At 46.0% G+C, this 17060-nt stretch overlaps 1 protein-coding gene across 3 annotated transcripts in view; it reads right to left on the bottom strand.

Annotated features, from left to right (window-relative positions):
* The window catches only part of kalrna (kalirin RhoGEF kinase a), a 152918-nt gene that overhangs the window by 44544 nt on the left and 91314 nt on the right, over positions 1-17060 (bottom strand). For all 3 annotated transcript variants that reach the window (XM_085250372.1, XM_085250373.1, XM_085250371.1), the window contains exons 27-38: positions 16675-16857; positions 16470-16591; positions 16026-16092; positions 15838-15947; positions 15455-15524; positions 14411-14500; positions 13314-13406; positions 13067-13178; positions 12801-12991; positions 12587-12688; positions 12359-12507; positions 11216-11318 (exon numbers count right to left, since the gene is read on the bottom strand). In XM_085250372.1, the coding sequence (XP_085106498.1) occupies positions 11216-11318; positions 12359-12507; positions 12587-12688; positions 12801-12991; positions 13067-13178; positions 13314-13406; positions 14411-14500; positions 15455-15524; positions 15838-15947; positions 16026-16092; positions 16470-16591; positions 16675-16857 (1392 nt within the window). The remainder of the gene's footprint in view (positions 1-11215; positions 11319-12358; positions 12508-12586; positions 12689-12800; positions 12992-13066; positions 13179-13313; positions 13407-14410; positions 14501-15454; positions 15525-15837; positions 15948-16025; positions 16093-16469; positions 16592-16674; positions 16858-17060) is intronic.

Below are 17060 nucleotides of genomic sequence, written 5' to 3'. Positions count from 1 at the left end.
CTGCTGAACTGAAACCTGCTCATTCACAGACAGCTAGAAACAATCTAATCACTGCCAGAACTTAGTGACACTGTCATTAGTCATATACTTCAAGGTGGCGAAACTCATCATTAAGAGTACGGGCGAGGAAAATGTTAGCTTTATGGGGAAAGTTGGGGAATATGTGACTCCTTAAAACTTTACAAGGTTAAATGGACTTGACTGCTACTCAGATGGATCCACTTTCAGGTTTCTGGGCTGATCTCACCTGGACCCACATCATCACCACCCTGGTTGCACTTCCTCCGTGTACTGAGGGACAACAACCTGCACCAGTAGCTGGTGCTGGTCCTGCACAGAGGGTAACTAGCACCACCCAGAACATCAGCGTCCACCCTCTGCCACCCCTGGAACATAATACATACACAATCCTTTTGCTGTATCCCGTCTCTGGTATTCATGCTTGATGTCCTGCTGTTTCTATTCCTGCACAGCTGGTTTTGTTGTACATGCACAATGACAATCAAAGGCTTTTCTACTCTATTCTGTTCTGTTACACTGAACTCAGCACATCGCCTTATCCTGCTGCGCATACTTGGACATACAGATGGAGGAGCTGAAGCTCAAGGCGCTAAAATTCTACATTTTCAGAAAAGTAACATGAACTTTTTAAATGAACTGGTAAAGTTTCACTATTCACTGACATCTTTACAATATTCAAGCGAGTGTTTTCTGCTGCTCGTCACCTCGTCTGCTTTGGAAAATGTCAGGGACCGTGTGCTAATGTGAGCAAGCAGCTGGGATAAATATCTCCTAGCAACAAGGACCCTGTTTCTATAACCGTACAGGTGAATTTATACCTGACAGATGGTCTCTCACACACACACACACACACACACACACACACACACACACACACACACACACACACACACACACACACACACACACACACACACACACACACACACACACACACACTCTCTCTCTCTCAGGTTTAAGGCTATGATCATACTTGAACAATGTTATTTGCTCCAGCCTGACACTTGTCACATAGGAGCTGGAAGTGAGGTTTACAACTGAGTTTAATCAGAGACCAGCAGGAACTGGAGATTTTATGTGTTAGAAATAAAAAAGATGCTTTTGCATCACTTTGTTTTGCACATTTAATGTCAACTTAAAGTTAAAATTTGCCCCTCAGTCATGCATGAGTGAAAAACGTGTGAAATAAAGGATTAAGTTCATGTCTTACAGTGTTGCAGCTTTTCTGTTGGTTTTGGAAGTCCCTCGGTTTTACTCTCAGTCTTAGACGTCTGTCTGACAATACAAACTATATATATAAACATCATCAAATACTAACAATTGAGTGTTCTCATCCAGTAGCAGCAATGAAAAAAGTCTGTGTTTAGCGTGTGCCTTCATCGCTGATGCTGTCTGTCATATGACCTCTCCCTGTGCGCTGAATACGCACATGCACGCGCCAGCTTGTGATGATCATATGTTCAAGAAGAGGAAGACGGCGTTAAAGCGACGAGCAAAACAAATGGAACCTGTTGTGTGTAAACAGGAAACTTTCACCACATTCATCAGGACACTGAAGACTTTCTTTCTTACGTCAGCAGCAGCTGAGCAGCAGTCAAACATGAGAGCAGCTGCTGGGTCCTTCACAGATACCTTTCCTAGCTTAAGCCCGACAGAGTTGTTGAACATTTAGGACTAAATGTGCTGTTAATAAAACAAAAAATATCTTAAAGGTAGAAATGAAGATTGGTTCCCTTTATAATCAAACCAGTCCGAAACACTGAACACACCACGGTCCCGCCCCCCCCCCCCCGCTGCTCGACTGTCCCAGGAGTCGTCCTGGTCAGCACTGATCAAATCTGGGTTTCCCCTTCTGAAAACAGCCCAGCACATACAAGCAGTCGTTTTTGTCTTTTTTCATTCTAAAAAATTACTTTCAGGCCATCAAGCGAATGTCTGTTAAACAATGACAGTGGATTGAACAGGTTGTTTTCTACGGCAGGAAATACTCACTGTTAATGCTCGTTTACGGCATCAACAGTAAAACTGAAAAGGAGGGTGAAAAATGAAAAAGCAAACAAACAATAAATCATTTTAAAAAGCAGGCTTCTGTTTTTGAGATCATACGACTTGAATTCGTCTCAGACGTGAGTTTCTGTGAAGGTGTCAGTGCTGCAGCAGCTTCCAGGTGCTGATGAGAACTGAATCACACAGACCAAGAAGAGTGACACTGACATCTAACATATGGGCAAAGATTCTGGACCACTAATCCCATCTCCAAGGAATCACTTATGAACCTCATATGCAACTTATTAGATTTACTGAAACATCCTTAAACTGCAGCACAGAGCAGTCAAGCTGGAGCTGCTGAGACACATCTGCTGAGCAAACTCAGCTGATCCAAACATACTCGTGCAACACTGTGTTTGCGCAGCAGCCTGCAGATATATGCATTTCAGACACACACCTCGCTAAGACGCTTCACTACACAGTTTGTTCCAGGAGTGGAAGCTGTGAGCAATCCCGAGCGCCAGACTGCAGGCAGCAAGTACACGTCTACGTCAGCAAAGCTCTGAGCAGGCATGTGCACGTCCAAGGCTGAGGTCTGAACACCAGGGTGCACTCTGCTGGTAATTTGTCCTCATAAACTCTGGAAATGTATTTAGTCGTCTTTTCGTTTTTATACGGCGAGTAAGTCGGTGCTGAAGTTGTAACTTTTAGGGTCTGAAACAGCAGCTCCCACTTGATCCACAGCTGAGACAAATGAAGTGACCCCTCACTTCTCTGTTTGATTATTCATAGATTTCTGTAAGCGTCACACTGATCTGTGCCGAATGGAAAACTAAGTCCAGAGGCGATGCAATTTCATGGAAACAGACAAAGCAAGTGTTATCATCACTGTCATTCCATGAAATGTGCATCAAACACTAATATATTCACACAAGTGTTTAATGAACATGCAGAATACTACACTGTTCCTGAAATGTGGAGACCAGCACCGCGGGGCAGCTGCTGTTGTGATTTAGAGCTACAGATTACAGATGCAGTCCTGGCACGCTGCTTTTCTTTATATAAGGAACCACGTTTGCATCGGGGTGTCGCAAGAGAGAAGCCTGACCCACAGCAAACAGAAAACACAACAAAGGGAGGAGGAACATTTCACAAGCAAAACTGTCCAAGGAGGAAGGTGGAGCAGCAGCTTTGTGTCCACTTGGATGGTTAGACTGATTAAACACCTCAAGCTGACAGGATGAGATTCAAACATAATTACCAAACTTGCTAGCATGCCCCGACAATTAGTGTCTGCTTGTTTACCTCCTCGACACAGTTTGAATAATGACCAGAGACAAATTGTGTGGGCTGAACCACAAGTGACAAGTCGGGCGGAGGACGTTCTGTGCTGGGACGGCCGCTTACTTAAAGCAGAAGAAACAGTCTGATTGGCTCGTTTTGTCAGGACCAGACACAGTTTAAACAAGCACACATTAGACACTCAAATCACCACTGAAATCTCCAACTGGCCAAGGTGGTGTTGTGGAAGCAGAACCGCATCACTGAAACCAGCAGGACCAGTCAACCATTGTACTGGCAGCTGTAAACAAACAGGAAAACCAGCCTGAAACGTTTTCGTCCCCGTCCTGGCTCCCACACGCGGTCGTCATATTTCCAAAAAAGAAAAGAAAAATGTTTTGATGCATTTCTTTGGCTTTCGTTGCTGTGCTGAACCATGAAACCAGAGTTCATACCAAACCTCGCCTGTTATTTACTGTTCCAGCACTGTGCAGTGAGGACACATCAGCGTGACCGAGTGTGGCAGCGCACTGAGTCAGGACGTTAAAATAGTCACTTCTTCCCTCTCTAAACAGCAGTTTAGCACAGATGTAGTTAAGAAGTTAAATAAGGGACTGAGTGTGTTTACACTGTTTATTCTGAGCCACTGGTCTGCACACAATCAGTCTGGACGCTCACTTTTTTATTTATCCTGTCTCCACGTAGCAGCTAATGGTCCATTTCCTCCCCGTCAGCCTGCCGCACAAACACTCACACACCCTGTTTAACCATTAATCTCCCTCCTTACACATATTCGCTTCTGCAGTGAACCTTTACAACACTAAGTGAAAGTGAGCAGGACCCTCTGAACCTGCTCATACAATCGGCTACACATTCAAGCTGCAGGACTTGCAGGACGCAGCGTGTCCACGCTACAATAATGAAGGAAGAACAGACGAGGTGAATCCTTAAATCCTCAAGAAGACGTTTTTCACAAGCTGGAAAAGAAGTCGCTGCAGAAGTGCCCCTCTCCATAGAGCCCCGTGTTAAACTGTCAGAACTGTGACTAATCCATGTGGACACTACTAATGAGATGATAACAAGATTAGCAACAGAAGAAGAAGAAGTGTTATTGATGTAGGCCAGTTTATCGACAGACACACACACACTGCTAGCCGGAGTCAGTGATCTAGTCCTCTCAGGTATTTAAGCAGTCAGCTAATAAAAGCTTCAGTGACATCACTGTGGCTTTGTCCATCATTTATATACAGTCTGTAGCATTAGCGCTCCCCACAGCAGCTTTTTCCACCTGCATCACAAACATGCAGGTGGGGAAAACAGCAAAACCAGCTCTGCACACAGAAAATGACCCTAACCAGTCTGCACTGTAACTGCATCCTGACTCAGACGGTGCAAAGTTAAACACTTGAGCAGAAGCTGCCAGAGCTGCTCTCAGGCGCAGGGTGACAGTGCAGCAGCAGGATGATCACAGTGTTCACTCTGACCAGGACAATGACCTCGTCCAGCTCCTTGTACTCACTCTGCTGCTGTCTTTGAAGAGTTTAAAGTTCATCCACTTTGGCATGTCGACCTCTGCTCGTGCGTCTCCCTCTGACTCTCTCGCTCTCGCCGTCTTCAACAACTCCCTCACTTGTGTCTGTGAACACGCCCTCTCTCTCGCTCTCTCTCTCTCTAGACAGCCATAGCTTTGTGCTTGATGGGAATGCCACTCAGCTTGGGTGTGTGTGTGTGTGTGTGCGTCTGTGTGTGTGTGTGTGTGTGTCTGTGTGTGTGTGTGTGTGCGTCTGTGTGTGTGCGTCTGTGTGTGTGTGTGTGTGTGTGTGTGTGTGTGTCTGTGTGTGTGTGTGTGTGTGTGTGTGTGTGTGTGTGTGTGTGTGTGTGTGTGTGCGTCTGTGTGTGTGTGTGTGTGTGTCACTGCATTCACATTTCTCCACTTCCTGTAATCTAGTGAAGCAGTAAAATAGTCAGTTGCAGGACTTGTAGTGCGTGTGTGTGTGTGTGTGTGCCCGTGCGTGCGTGCATGCGTGTGTGCGTGCGTGTGTGTGGGGAGTGGTTAGAGAGCACATGCAGATGAGTGTGTGACACCACAGTCATATGATCAGCAGATGGCTGCTGTGAGGCTTCGGTCTGAGTGTGAATGCATTCGATTCATGAGAACACGTGTAAACAGTTGCTGCTGAGGAAGGACGTCCTCACCAAGTGATCCGGTCCAACTTTTATAGACATTTTATACATTTACAATCTTATATTTTGATTATATATTAAAATAGTCCAGACACATTTCTAGACGTGTCTGGACGTACTGATAGTACCAGTGAGTGTCTTCATGGACTGGTGCAGTCATGCTGGGACAGGAAGGGGCATTCCCAAACACTCCTCCCAAAGCTGGGAGCATCACATTGTCTGAACTGGATTGTAAGAGTTGCTTTCAGCGGAGCTGAGGGCCAAGCATAGTGCTGGTGTGCTTTAGATCACTGCATCTGAGAGCTGGTATGGAAATCTTGGATGCAGCTGCTCAGCCACAGAGACCCAGTCCATGGAGCTCTCTGCACACCGCCCTCAAGCTTCTCTGAAGCCTGGAGGTTACGAGTCTGCAGAAGGTCAGATCTCTGAGCACTATGCACCTCAGCGCCCACTGACCATGATTTTACGCAGCCAATCACTTTGTGGTTGAAATGGTGTCATTCTCAGTCCAGTCCACTTTGTTATAATACCAGTTACAGTTAACTGTGGAGTATTTAGTCGAGTTGTTGCACAGGTTGCATCCTGGCTCGGTACCACACTGGCATTCACTGAGCTCCTGAGAGCGACCCGTGTAATTGTGAAGTGTAATTTTACTTGTGGCACTCCAGACACTGGAGATCATAGCTAGCAGCTATGCAGTGAGCTGTATGCTAGTATGCCTCCATGCTCACTATTGTCTCCATTACTATTGTCACTGCTATTATTAAGCGGCCCGTCCAACTGTTGTTTGGGTCTTCATGCAGCGTACATGGATCAAAGACAGGAGGATTCTGCTCTGAGGGGTTTGTGTCGTAGGCACTGATTGGTTCACCGCCAAGGCGTACACTTCCTATGATAACCCAGCCCAGGTCAAATCTCCCGGCATCAGGCGGTCGTGAGGGTTGTTGTTCTGTCAGTGGATTTTATGTACGCTGATATATTCATCTCTGCACGTGCAGACTGCGAGGACGCATTACTGCGCCTGGCTTAGAAATGAGAACCATGTTCAATTAAAGTAAAAGTTCAGGATAAAAACGTGTCTTCACTGCTCTGACAGCGGAGCAGTGAAGACCAAGTCATCAGCCGCTGGAACAATGCTTTAAATAACTAAACCACAGTGACTCACTATATCAAAGCAACATCACAGAACGACTCCAGAGACTGACTTATATACCACGACGTTAGAGATGACCTCGCTCAAACTAGATACATGTAACTCAGATAACCAAGTTAAAATGAATAAAATGACCGTTTCACAACTAAATCGATGTAAGAAAGAAATCAGCTCAGTTTATAGATAAAAGGAAAAAAATAATCATGACTATTGTTTGCAAACCTACAATTTCCAACCTTAGATTTGTGACACTGACAGTTTGTCAGAACTAAACGACGCAGCCATTTGCGATACTTACAAGAGGCTGCTTAGACCCATGAGAAGTGCCTTTTAAATAAGCCATAGAAGAAGAAACCCAGCTTACCACAGGAAGTTAAAAACTACTGTCATGATGCCATCACATCAAACTGGTGAGGCTGTGTTTAACCAACAAAGACAGTGTGGCTGTGTTAAACTGTGGTTTGGGCTGCCTTTGTCTTCATTTAAAACAAAGAGCATAAATATGACAGAGCAATCCCTTACAAGCTTCCATACATGATGAGGGAGTGACAGACCCATGGTGTAGGTGTCACAGGAACAACAAGGAGCCAAGCTGTCCTAAGAGAACCCTGACAGGCCCCCTCCACCTCAGTTAATCTGTCAGTGTGAACGTACGTGCCAGTTTGTTGTTATGTGTTTAAACTAATCTGGTGGCAAAAGGAAAGTTTGAAGCCTAATCTTAAAGCAGAGATCGTGTCCGTGTCCCAAAGCGTCAGCTGTTTCCACACAAGTCTGAAAGTTGGAGGCTCTGCTACTCTAGGAACCACAAATACATCGACAGCGTGAGAGCGAGGTGCTCTGTTGTGGTAATATGAGGTCTTTAAGATAACACGGCCCTGATCATTCAAGACAATGGACAAGTCAGATTTAAATCCTTTCCAGATTCAACAGGGAGCCAGAGAAAGAAGCCGAAACAGGAGAAATAGGCTCTCTCTTTAGTCCCTTTCAGTACTGTTATATACTTTTATGGAATTTTTCTAGCACTTTACAACCCTGAGCAGCCTGTGCTTGGGCGAGGCTTTCACGTGTCCTGTACCCACACTGATAATGGGTCCCATTCATCAAAAAAAATTGCATAAAAAGCTTAATATCTCAAAAAGTATGAAAGTTATCAGCACCAAAAGATATAGCTGGCGTTAGCAGAATGAGCAGAACAGCTTAAAGTTTGAATGGTGAAAATCGGATAAAAACTGAGGGAGTAGTGAAGCGGCAAAGAAACGGAGCAACTAGAATAAGGTAGAAGAATAACGAGAAACAGGAACACAACAGTGTGATTGGCTCACGGCAGCAGTGACTCAACTCTTGCTGACATCATTTTAAGATTGTAATAACAGACTTTGGAAACCCCAGTGTTTCCGTTTTTATTGAATAGTATCCCGTTTGTCTCACTGCACTCTGAAATGAAAGCACAGCACAAATAAACACCTGCAGTTAAAAAAGAAACTACGGAATAAATTTAGATTTCATTTTAGACCAAACCGTATTCTAACCTTTGACTCATCAGTAGCACCTTTGGCAGATATAACAGCTGAACACAGCCGAGGCTTCTGTCTACAACAGACATCAGATCTTCTCCCACATCTGTAGCAGAAGTTCCCATAAACGTGGACCTCGTAGGCTGCTTTGCTTTCCCTCTTCTGTCCAGTTCAAACCAGCTCGATGGGGTTTCAGTCTGGAGGCTGTGCTGGACACTCCACGTTTGCAAGCTCACAATCTTGTTCTTGTTCCTGAGGTAGTTCTGGCACAGCTTGGACTGATGGTTTGGGTCATTATCTTGCTGTAGGATGAACCCCCGACCAACTGGGTGCATACCAGAGGGTGCTGCATGGTGCTTCATGGTGCTGTGGTAGCTGTTTAGGTTCAGTCACTGACCCTGGATCAGCAAACAGCCCCAGACCATCACCCTTCCTCCTCCATGTTTGACGTTGATGCCACACACTGTGGAACCGTCCTTTCACCTTCTTGACGCCGTACAAAGATCCTGCACGATGAACGAAAGATTTCAAGTTTTGATTCATCAGTCCATAAAACCTTCAGTAGTCCAGTGTGGCTGTCTTAACAAGCCTCTTTGTTTTATTCTGGCGTCTGGCTTTCTTGCTGCAGCTTGAAGTCTTCACAGCTGAGACTTTCTCACTACGACCACTATGAAGCTGCTTGAAGCTGTTGTCCTGTGAGCCGCCGTCACACAGCTGCTAACTCTCAGAAACTTGTATGTAAGTGCAAAGCCTGATCAGCTTATTTGCCGAAATCAATTAACTTAAAAATGTCTGTGACAGTTTGCTGAAGTGTTTACAGACTGCACACAGCCGCCTGCTGCCAACGATCAGTCAGGTTTGAGGCGTACATGAGAGTGAAAATCCAATACCACACGGTAGAGTTACCAACCCTCTACATAGAGCAGTGTTTCCCAACCTTTTAGAGCCACAGCACATAGGAAATTCACACATCACCAAACAAAAATGTCCCAAAAAGCAAACTGGTCCCTGCCTTTGTCTTTGTCCCCTGAATTGGTCCCTGCGCAGCAGGCAAAGCGGGATTGGCTCGGTTTGTCCCCAGTTACCTTTCTTCCCTTCTTCTGACCACTACTCATGCTGGGCCTTCATCTGGGTTGGAGCTTTCTCCAGGACTGGGTCAGACTGACTACTTTATCTTTTCTAGGGACACTACTTCTTGCTTACAGCCGTTCACTTGCATGCTCTTCCTTGCGTGATTGACTGAATATTTAAAAAACTGCAAAGACAGTTCCCAAAGAAAAACGCAGCCTGAGTGACAGATTGTAAGAAGCTTTCTAATGAATTCAGTCACATTTCACACATATGAAGTAATGAGATTTGATTTGAGAACATTTTAGTGCTTCAGACTGCTGATGGAGAAGTTTGAGAGAACCAATGAGTACACATTAAGAACGACTGCTGTACTGAACAAACATGTCTGCTCAGATCATTGATTTAATACAGTTGTCTCCACGATACACAAGGGATTGATGCACTTGTATGATAATAAATCCCTGCGGGTCAGCAGAGCCATGGGAACACAACAAACGATTACAGCATCAGCCTTGACACATGAGCAAAAAACAATGTTTCATTGTGCTTCTGGGGAAAATACTCGTCCAGCAACTACAATCATGAACTGCAAGAAAAGACAAACAGCTCTAAGCAAAGGACTTTAGCATGAAAACTCACAGCACTGTCCCTATTTTACCACCAAATTACAAAACAGCTCAATGTAAAGACTCGGAAACCAGAAATAAAGACATGTGACTCTCACGGTTGAAGCTGTGAAATAAATCAGAGCAAACTGCAGGACAAAAGCTTTTTTACTTCTGAGGTTTGGTTTTTTGGACAACAGCAGACGAGGCTCCAAAAATAGGCAAGCTGGAGTTTTCTAAATCCTAGAAACAATAAACCAGAGCAGAGCAACAACACGCCCACACTCAGAAAGGACTGGAAAAACTCATTCTGTTTTCATTGGACAGAAAGAGGTGGGGTCCACACACATGTAAAAAACACAGGTCAGAGCGTAGCTGCCTGTGGGATTGATGGCGTATACATGCACAGTGTGGACGCATGTTTCAGACAAACCGAGTCTGGTGTGAGTCTGTGTGTGCTGCTGACATTTAGAGTAGAGCCAGCGTGTAGGCGTGAGGGCTGCACTGTGAAAAGGACACACCATGTAACTCTACAGCAGGAGGCCATGACTGACATCTGTGTCAGGTTTTCCATGTGTGTGTGTGTGTGTGTGCTGACAAACAGCCAAGACAAGAATCGCACCAAACTCATGTCTACGATTATGCCCTTTTGATTGTTTGCTCATATTCACTGAGCTTCCTCATATAAGGAGCTCATCCTCGTGATGAAGTAAACATTTTTTAAAAAGGAAAAAATAAAACAAACCGCCTAAAAAGCTCTCAAGATGGAGATCTCGTAGCAGAGGAAAGGCTCAAGAGGCCAAAGTTTTTTCTGGCAGTGAACGTGTACGAACACACCTCCACCTGCGACTGACACAGACGGAAATGAGACTATCATCTATCTGTGCAGTTGACCATGTGATCCTATGCTTAATCATCGCTGACAAACATAAAACTGAGCTGCAGTGAATGTGATGTCATCAGTGCACAGAGTGACAACAGTTTGGAGCCAAGTGTCCGTCCTCAGTCTGAGTGTTTGTGTCTATGGCTCCGAGTAACTGGACAAGTTAAACATAAGAATGTGAAAAACAGCGATAAGATAAGACCTGGATTCTGCACCTTCATACAGCTAAAGCAGCAACACAAAAGGTCTTACTTTGATGTCAGAGGCTGCCTGGTAGGAGTCCGTGCAGGTGCCTGCACACAGCCTGAAAAGGGCTTTCACAACTGATTGTTTTTCTGGCAGCATTGTTGATGACTTCTCGTTCACATGTGTGAACTGAACACACACTCCAAACAGTGAGCATGCCCAGCCCCTGCTGCTGCTCATTTAAGCTGCACAGGAAACCCTGTAGCGCTGATACAGCTGTGGGTCGTCAGCTCGTCAGTATCAGATGCTCAGCGACGGTGTTTCCTACCTTGTCGCTGTCTACAGTGTTCTGGGATGTCCTGGATGCAATTGAGATGGTGTCTGGTTGGCTGCTGCCGTCTCCCTGACTGTCTCCGTCTTCACCTCCCTCCCTGCAGAAACACACAGCACAACCAGGATGAATGTGAAAGGTCTTACTGACGAGGCTAACAATCATTTTTTACACATTTCATATCATTCCATGTCCTCTGTATGTCCTTTTGGTCCGATTCCCGTTCCACCCAGCAGAAACGGCTAAGCTAGCTCTACTCATGTGATGCACATGTGATGTCACAGAATGGGTTGCTGTTAAGTTACAGGACTTTATGTCTGTGGCACACTTTAAAATAACTGCTGTTTATCTGAAACCTGTAATTGGATCAAGACAACGACATGAATACAAACATTGGTCTTCATTCATCGTGTAAATTAGAACCCATTCACTTCCTCCTGCTTATCCAGTTAAGGGTCAGGGGGCCTGGAGCCTCTCTCAGCTTCCACAGGGCAAGAGGCGAGGCACACCTACGCCCAGTTTACGGCCTAACCCCACTAACTGCATGTGTGTGGACTGCAGGTACAAGCCGGAGTACGCCCACACATAATGCTCCACACAAACCCACAATATTCTTGCTGTGAGGCTAACACTGAGTCATCGTGCTCAATGGTTAAAATAAACGCTGCTTATTTCTCTATTTTTCAGCAGCTTCAGTCTTCCACATATCTGTGACGGTAATAACAGGACAGTCCTACCGCTCCCTTTGTGCCCACGCTTGTGTTTCTGTCACGGTGAATCCACGGTAAATGGTAAATGGTAAGTGGCCTGTATTTATATAGCACTTTACTAGTCCCTCAGGACCCCAAAGCGCTTTACATATCCAGTCATCCACCCATTCACACACACATTCACACACTGGTGATGGCAGCTACATTGTAGCCACAGCCACCCTGGGGCGCACTGACAGAGGCGAGGCTGCCGGACACTGGCGCCACCGGGCCCTCTGACCACCACCAGTAGGCAACGGGTGAAGTGTCTTGCCCAAGGACACAACGACCGAGACTGTCGGAGCCGGGGCTCGAACCGGCAACCTTCATCCATCAATCTGTGTGCTACAGTGTACTATAGTAATCCCAGCAAAAGTATGTGTTTCTTCACCTTTTAGCATTATTCCTGGGTTTGGTCAGTGCTGGTGTTTTAGGCAGGTGAAGCGGCTCCTTAAGCGCCCCCTTCAGGTGAGTCATCCTCTCCTGGATCACCTCCCTGATGTTCTTAATCCAGTCTTGTTTAGCTTCCATACTGGATGCCTGGAGAAGTCACAGCTTTAATATCCCAGCTGATGAAAGCAGAGAGCCCAGACTTTCGTTTACATTTAATTTCACGTACTTTCAGCACAGTTTTATTATCAGAGGATGGGGTTCTTCCAGCCCACACAGCAAATTTACAAGGGTCGCCCTCAATGTGCTCAGTCACCCCCAACTCTGACGTCTGCGGGAAGAGTAAGGGAGGGGGTACAGTTAAAGCAACAATGGCTATTTCTACATGTATGTGGACACAAACACAGCGAGAACATCAGTCGTGGCTGAAACCACCCGCTCACCAGTAGTCTGTTCTTGTACTGGTACTTGGTTCTGCCAGCTGAGTCTTTGATCTCTTTGCTAAAGACCAAAGAGAACTCAAACAGGAAGAGGTGCCGGTCCCTACCCTTCCTGATGAGCGAGCGTGGATCCCAAACCTGAAAACTGTCCTGCAGGATCAGCTCACCCTGCACCTCCAGGTTCTCCTCAAAGCCTACAGAAGAGCCAAGCATGAACAACCATGTTTCACATCAGTGCTAGGAGGAAGTGTGCGAGGACGGTCTCTTACCCTCTAACATGGCGAGATGCATGGCGTCGTTTGCTCTCTTAGGAACGCTGAGCATCACCTCCAAACCGTCTTTGATCTCTCCCTTTCCCTCCTCGCAGCAGGACAATAACTCCTGCAGGAGGACAGGACGAGATGTTAAAACTGATGAAAGGAGATCGATCTATAAATATTTGCTCCATTTAAACCACACGTTCTACGAGTTCCCACTCAGCGCGTGGGCGGATTCACCCACACTGGTTCTGTTCACCTTTAGCAGTAGTTGGTACTTGGTGATCCTCTGGACCGGTTTGATGAGGTAGGAGGAGATTGAGTTAGCCAGTCCTCGTCTCTGCTGAATCTCCTGCACACAGCAGAAATGTGTATATTAAATGTTCAACGCTTGTAAACGTCAGTGCAACAGCACCATCTGCTGACAGAAGAGCAATTACACACTGTTTGTGCGTACAGGGAGAAATGACAGCATGCCACTGAGTCTATTTGTCTTCCACATGTGCTCGACAAATGAACCCGGCACGCTGAGTGTAACACAGCGAGTGTGTGTTGATCCAATCAGCTTCTTTAGTATAAAAACGGCGTCAGGTACACTGAAGGAGCTTTTAATGGGGTTAAAAAACCGTGACCATACTTTGATTTCCAAAAAAGAGGCCGATTGGTCCAGTCATGAAAAACTTGTAGCTCAGGCAGTAGAGCAGGTCATCTACTGATCGCAAGGTTGGTGGTTCGATTCCTGGCTTCCTCTAGCCTGCATGCCAAATATCCTTGGGCAAGATACTAGATAGCAACTTGCCCAAATTGCTATCCAATGCAGTATGGGTGTGAATGGGTGAATGCACAAGTTGAGTGCTCAGAAGAGTAAAAAAGCGCTATATGACATATTTAAACGATGCCTCCTCGGTGCGGTTCATGAAATAAAACATGTCACTCAGGCTTTTACAGCAAGTGCAGAAAGAGGACGATTGGTCGCCCGAGTTTAAAGGAGCCCAGAACGTGCCAGCTGATGCTGTAAAAATGCTAAACAAGCATTTGCAAATGAAACTGAGAAATCTGACTCGTTCTTAGAAAAGTACATCGTCATTTATAAAGTGAAGCTTCCTCCTCTTCATCAGAGTGTTTGGGAGCTGCAGTCAGCTGCTCTATGTTTTCACAAGCTGTTCAGTAACTAACTCAGCAAGTGTCCTGCATCGAAGCCACTTTAATATATCAAACATAAGACAGATGTTAGCTTCACAAACATGGAGATACAGATGTAACATGATTTTATATTTTTTCCCAGAACAATCAAACGTCAATCAAAAGAAAACAACAGGCGGGGACAAGAAGCGTCGATGGTGCTGTGATACTCACATCAAAGAAGGTGCCTGCGTGCTCCAGGATCAGCTGGCTGGAGTCTGGTTTGTTCTTGCAGTAATCCACATATATGTGGAACTTATCAGCCTGGAAAAGGAGAGGAGGCAGCTTTACGTCCTGCTTACACTTACAGCTACCTGGGACGCCAGTTCAGCTCAGTGTGACACGTGGCCACAGTGCAGGTTTGACTCACACCTGCAGTCCTTTGTCTTTCCCCCTCTCTCCCCACTTTCCTGTCTTTCATCACTGCTCAACCATCCAACAGCCGCATAAAAATGCCCCAAAATAACCGTGATAGAATAAAACAGCTGATACTGTGTGTGCACACTTTGCCGATGAAGGTTAAACAGATAAGAAGCATGACTGCAGGACAGTGTTTCATGCATTCACTGAGATCCTGTCTTTGCTCTGCTTTAATGGCTTCTTAAATGGCTGTTTTATTTTTTGTGTTGCCGTGTGGGCGCTGCTGACCTTCAGCTGCACCGAGCAGCAGAGCTGTAACATAAAAACCTCTCCACTGCAGCCACTCTGTGCTTTGGATGCTGCATTTTAAATCTTTTTCTTGCTTGTTCTGTTCCTGGTGAGCTGCAGAGTCACAGCTCCATCATTTCTTCACTGTGTGCCAGTTTCCTGTGAAGATGGAGGTGCCTGTAACTGCCCAGCATGACCTCGAGCACAGTCATTTGCTCACACTGTGCCCAATCCTAGCAGTGCTTCATGTGAACAGACCGAAGCCTCGCTGTGGACAGAAGCAGTCCTACCAGAACAGATACGCTAACTCGCTGACCACAGCGCCATCTTCTGTTTTGTTGCAGTATCACACAAGAATACAGCCTCCTTTCAACTTTGATGTCACAGCTGTCCTTTCTTCATATTCTGCTGACAGCTTTCAGGAGGTTTATTTAAGAGAAGAGGAAGTTTAGGGGCTAACCTGCTCTTTGAATGTAGTCCCAGCCTAAAATAACACTTACAATGTCGTCACTAGGAGCTACTTATGATACTCGAAAGCTTTCTGAACAGTGTTTCCACTGTGACTCTCACCCAGGTGACAAAGCAGTGACCCACGTCCTCTGGAAGCTGCTCATAGTTTACCAGCTCCTTTAGGAAAATACTGCAAAGACACAAACAAACAGACTGTATATTTTTACTGTAAATCACTCAAGTAACACAGACATTGTTCAGAATGGTGATATGTGAAACCTCCAGATGCTGTGAATGAGTTTAAAGCGTTGCTGCTCATTGAACTAATGCGTGGGTTTGTGCAGGGACCACAAAGAGATGAGACACAAATGAGTTTGTCGTGGACAGCTGGGGGGTGTGGCCCATGCATGAACACACACAGTATATTAACAGGGTTCAGAGCTCAACTGAACACACACACAGACAGCACATTCAGCTGCAGACCTAATCTAAACGTCACTCACTTGCTGTGGAAGTCATATATCTCCTGCATGTTACCAAATATGATGTGCTCTTTGTTAGCAATGCCAGGTGGGATCTCCTCTACACCGTTGGTCATCTCCAACAGGTACGTCTGACGGGCACACAGAGCCGTCAGCCACACAGCACAAACGTACTAATGTCCACAAACAAACTCGCTCGTTGTTCTCACCTCTAAACACTCCTGAAGGTCTCTGACGTAGGTCTTCTCTGTCTGCAAGAGCTCTGCCATGATGAACCTGAGACAGGAAAAGACTTGAGACTAAAACGCAAACCAAAGACTGATCCTCAGAAACACGTGACGGCAAAACGACTGAAAGCAGCACAGCTGTAAGGATGCATTCACGTCACGTCAGTGTGCAGACTTTGGTTTAGCTAACGTGTGACGCTTCCACAGACAGCAGCCACTCTAACAGAAGACAGCTGAAGTCACTGCAGTAATACCCCCACCGAATCTGTATGTATCATAACTTTGTGTTGTTTTCACACCCGTGACCTGTACAGGAGCAGAGGCGACCTCGTCTGTGGAGTGGATGTGAGTGGCTGCGATCGAACGAGGTGAACTACTGTAGTGACACATGATGATGACTCGGTCCTCCTTTCTTTCCAAACTCACTCTTTCTTCCTGGCAGACTTCCTCTTCTCCTCGTTGACCTCATGGTTGGGGTCACGCAGTTTGACCTCCGGGTCATCTGTCAGGCTGGCAGGGATGGTGTCCAGTTCCAGGTCTTTGTTGTCCTGCACAGAGAACATCATTTCTGCCAGTAATCAGAAGATGTTTCTGGGACTGCACTGGCACAAGTGTGTGTTGCTGTTTTCACCTCAGAGCTCATTCCCAGGCTCCTCTCCAGGCTCTCCTGGTATTTGCCCATCCGTGCAGAGAAGTCACGGTACCTGCGGTCCACCGTGCTCACCCAGCGCTTCAGCTCCAGCACGTGGGCGTGCCCCTTCTCCACCAGACTGTCTGCCAGCTGGATCAGCAGCTTCACCTTCTCCTTGGTTTGCTGCAGGATGTTGTCAGACACACAAATTACAGAAGCTGAGGAGTCGCTGATGTTCAGCATCCCTACGTGGCCCTTTGTGAAACACACTAATACCTTGTGGGACATTTGTAAGTACATCTTTGAATATCTCGTATCTGTTGTCAGGTCCCACTCTGTGTGGGCTCATTATGACCGCATATACATCCTTCTGCACAAAGATGAAA

This window comes from Mchenga conophoros, linkage group LG16 (genome assembly GCF_057382185.1).
Source record: "Mchenga conophoros isolate Kocher_MC1m ecotype Shallow Benthic linkage group LG16, M_conophoros_male_GT1.1, whole genome shotgun sequence".
NCBI lineage: Eukaryota > Metazoa > Chordata > Actinopteri > Cichliformes > Cichlidae > Mchenga > Mchenga conophoros.
This window is presented reverse-complemented; position numbering and strand designations above follow the sequence as displayed.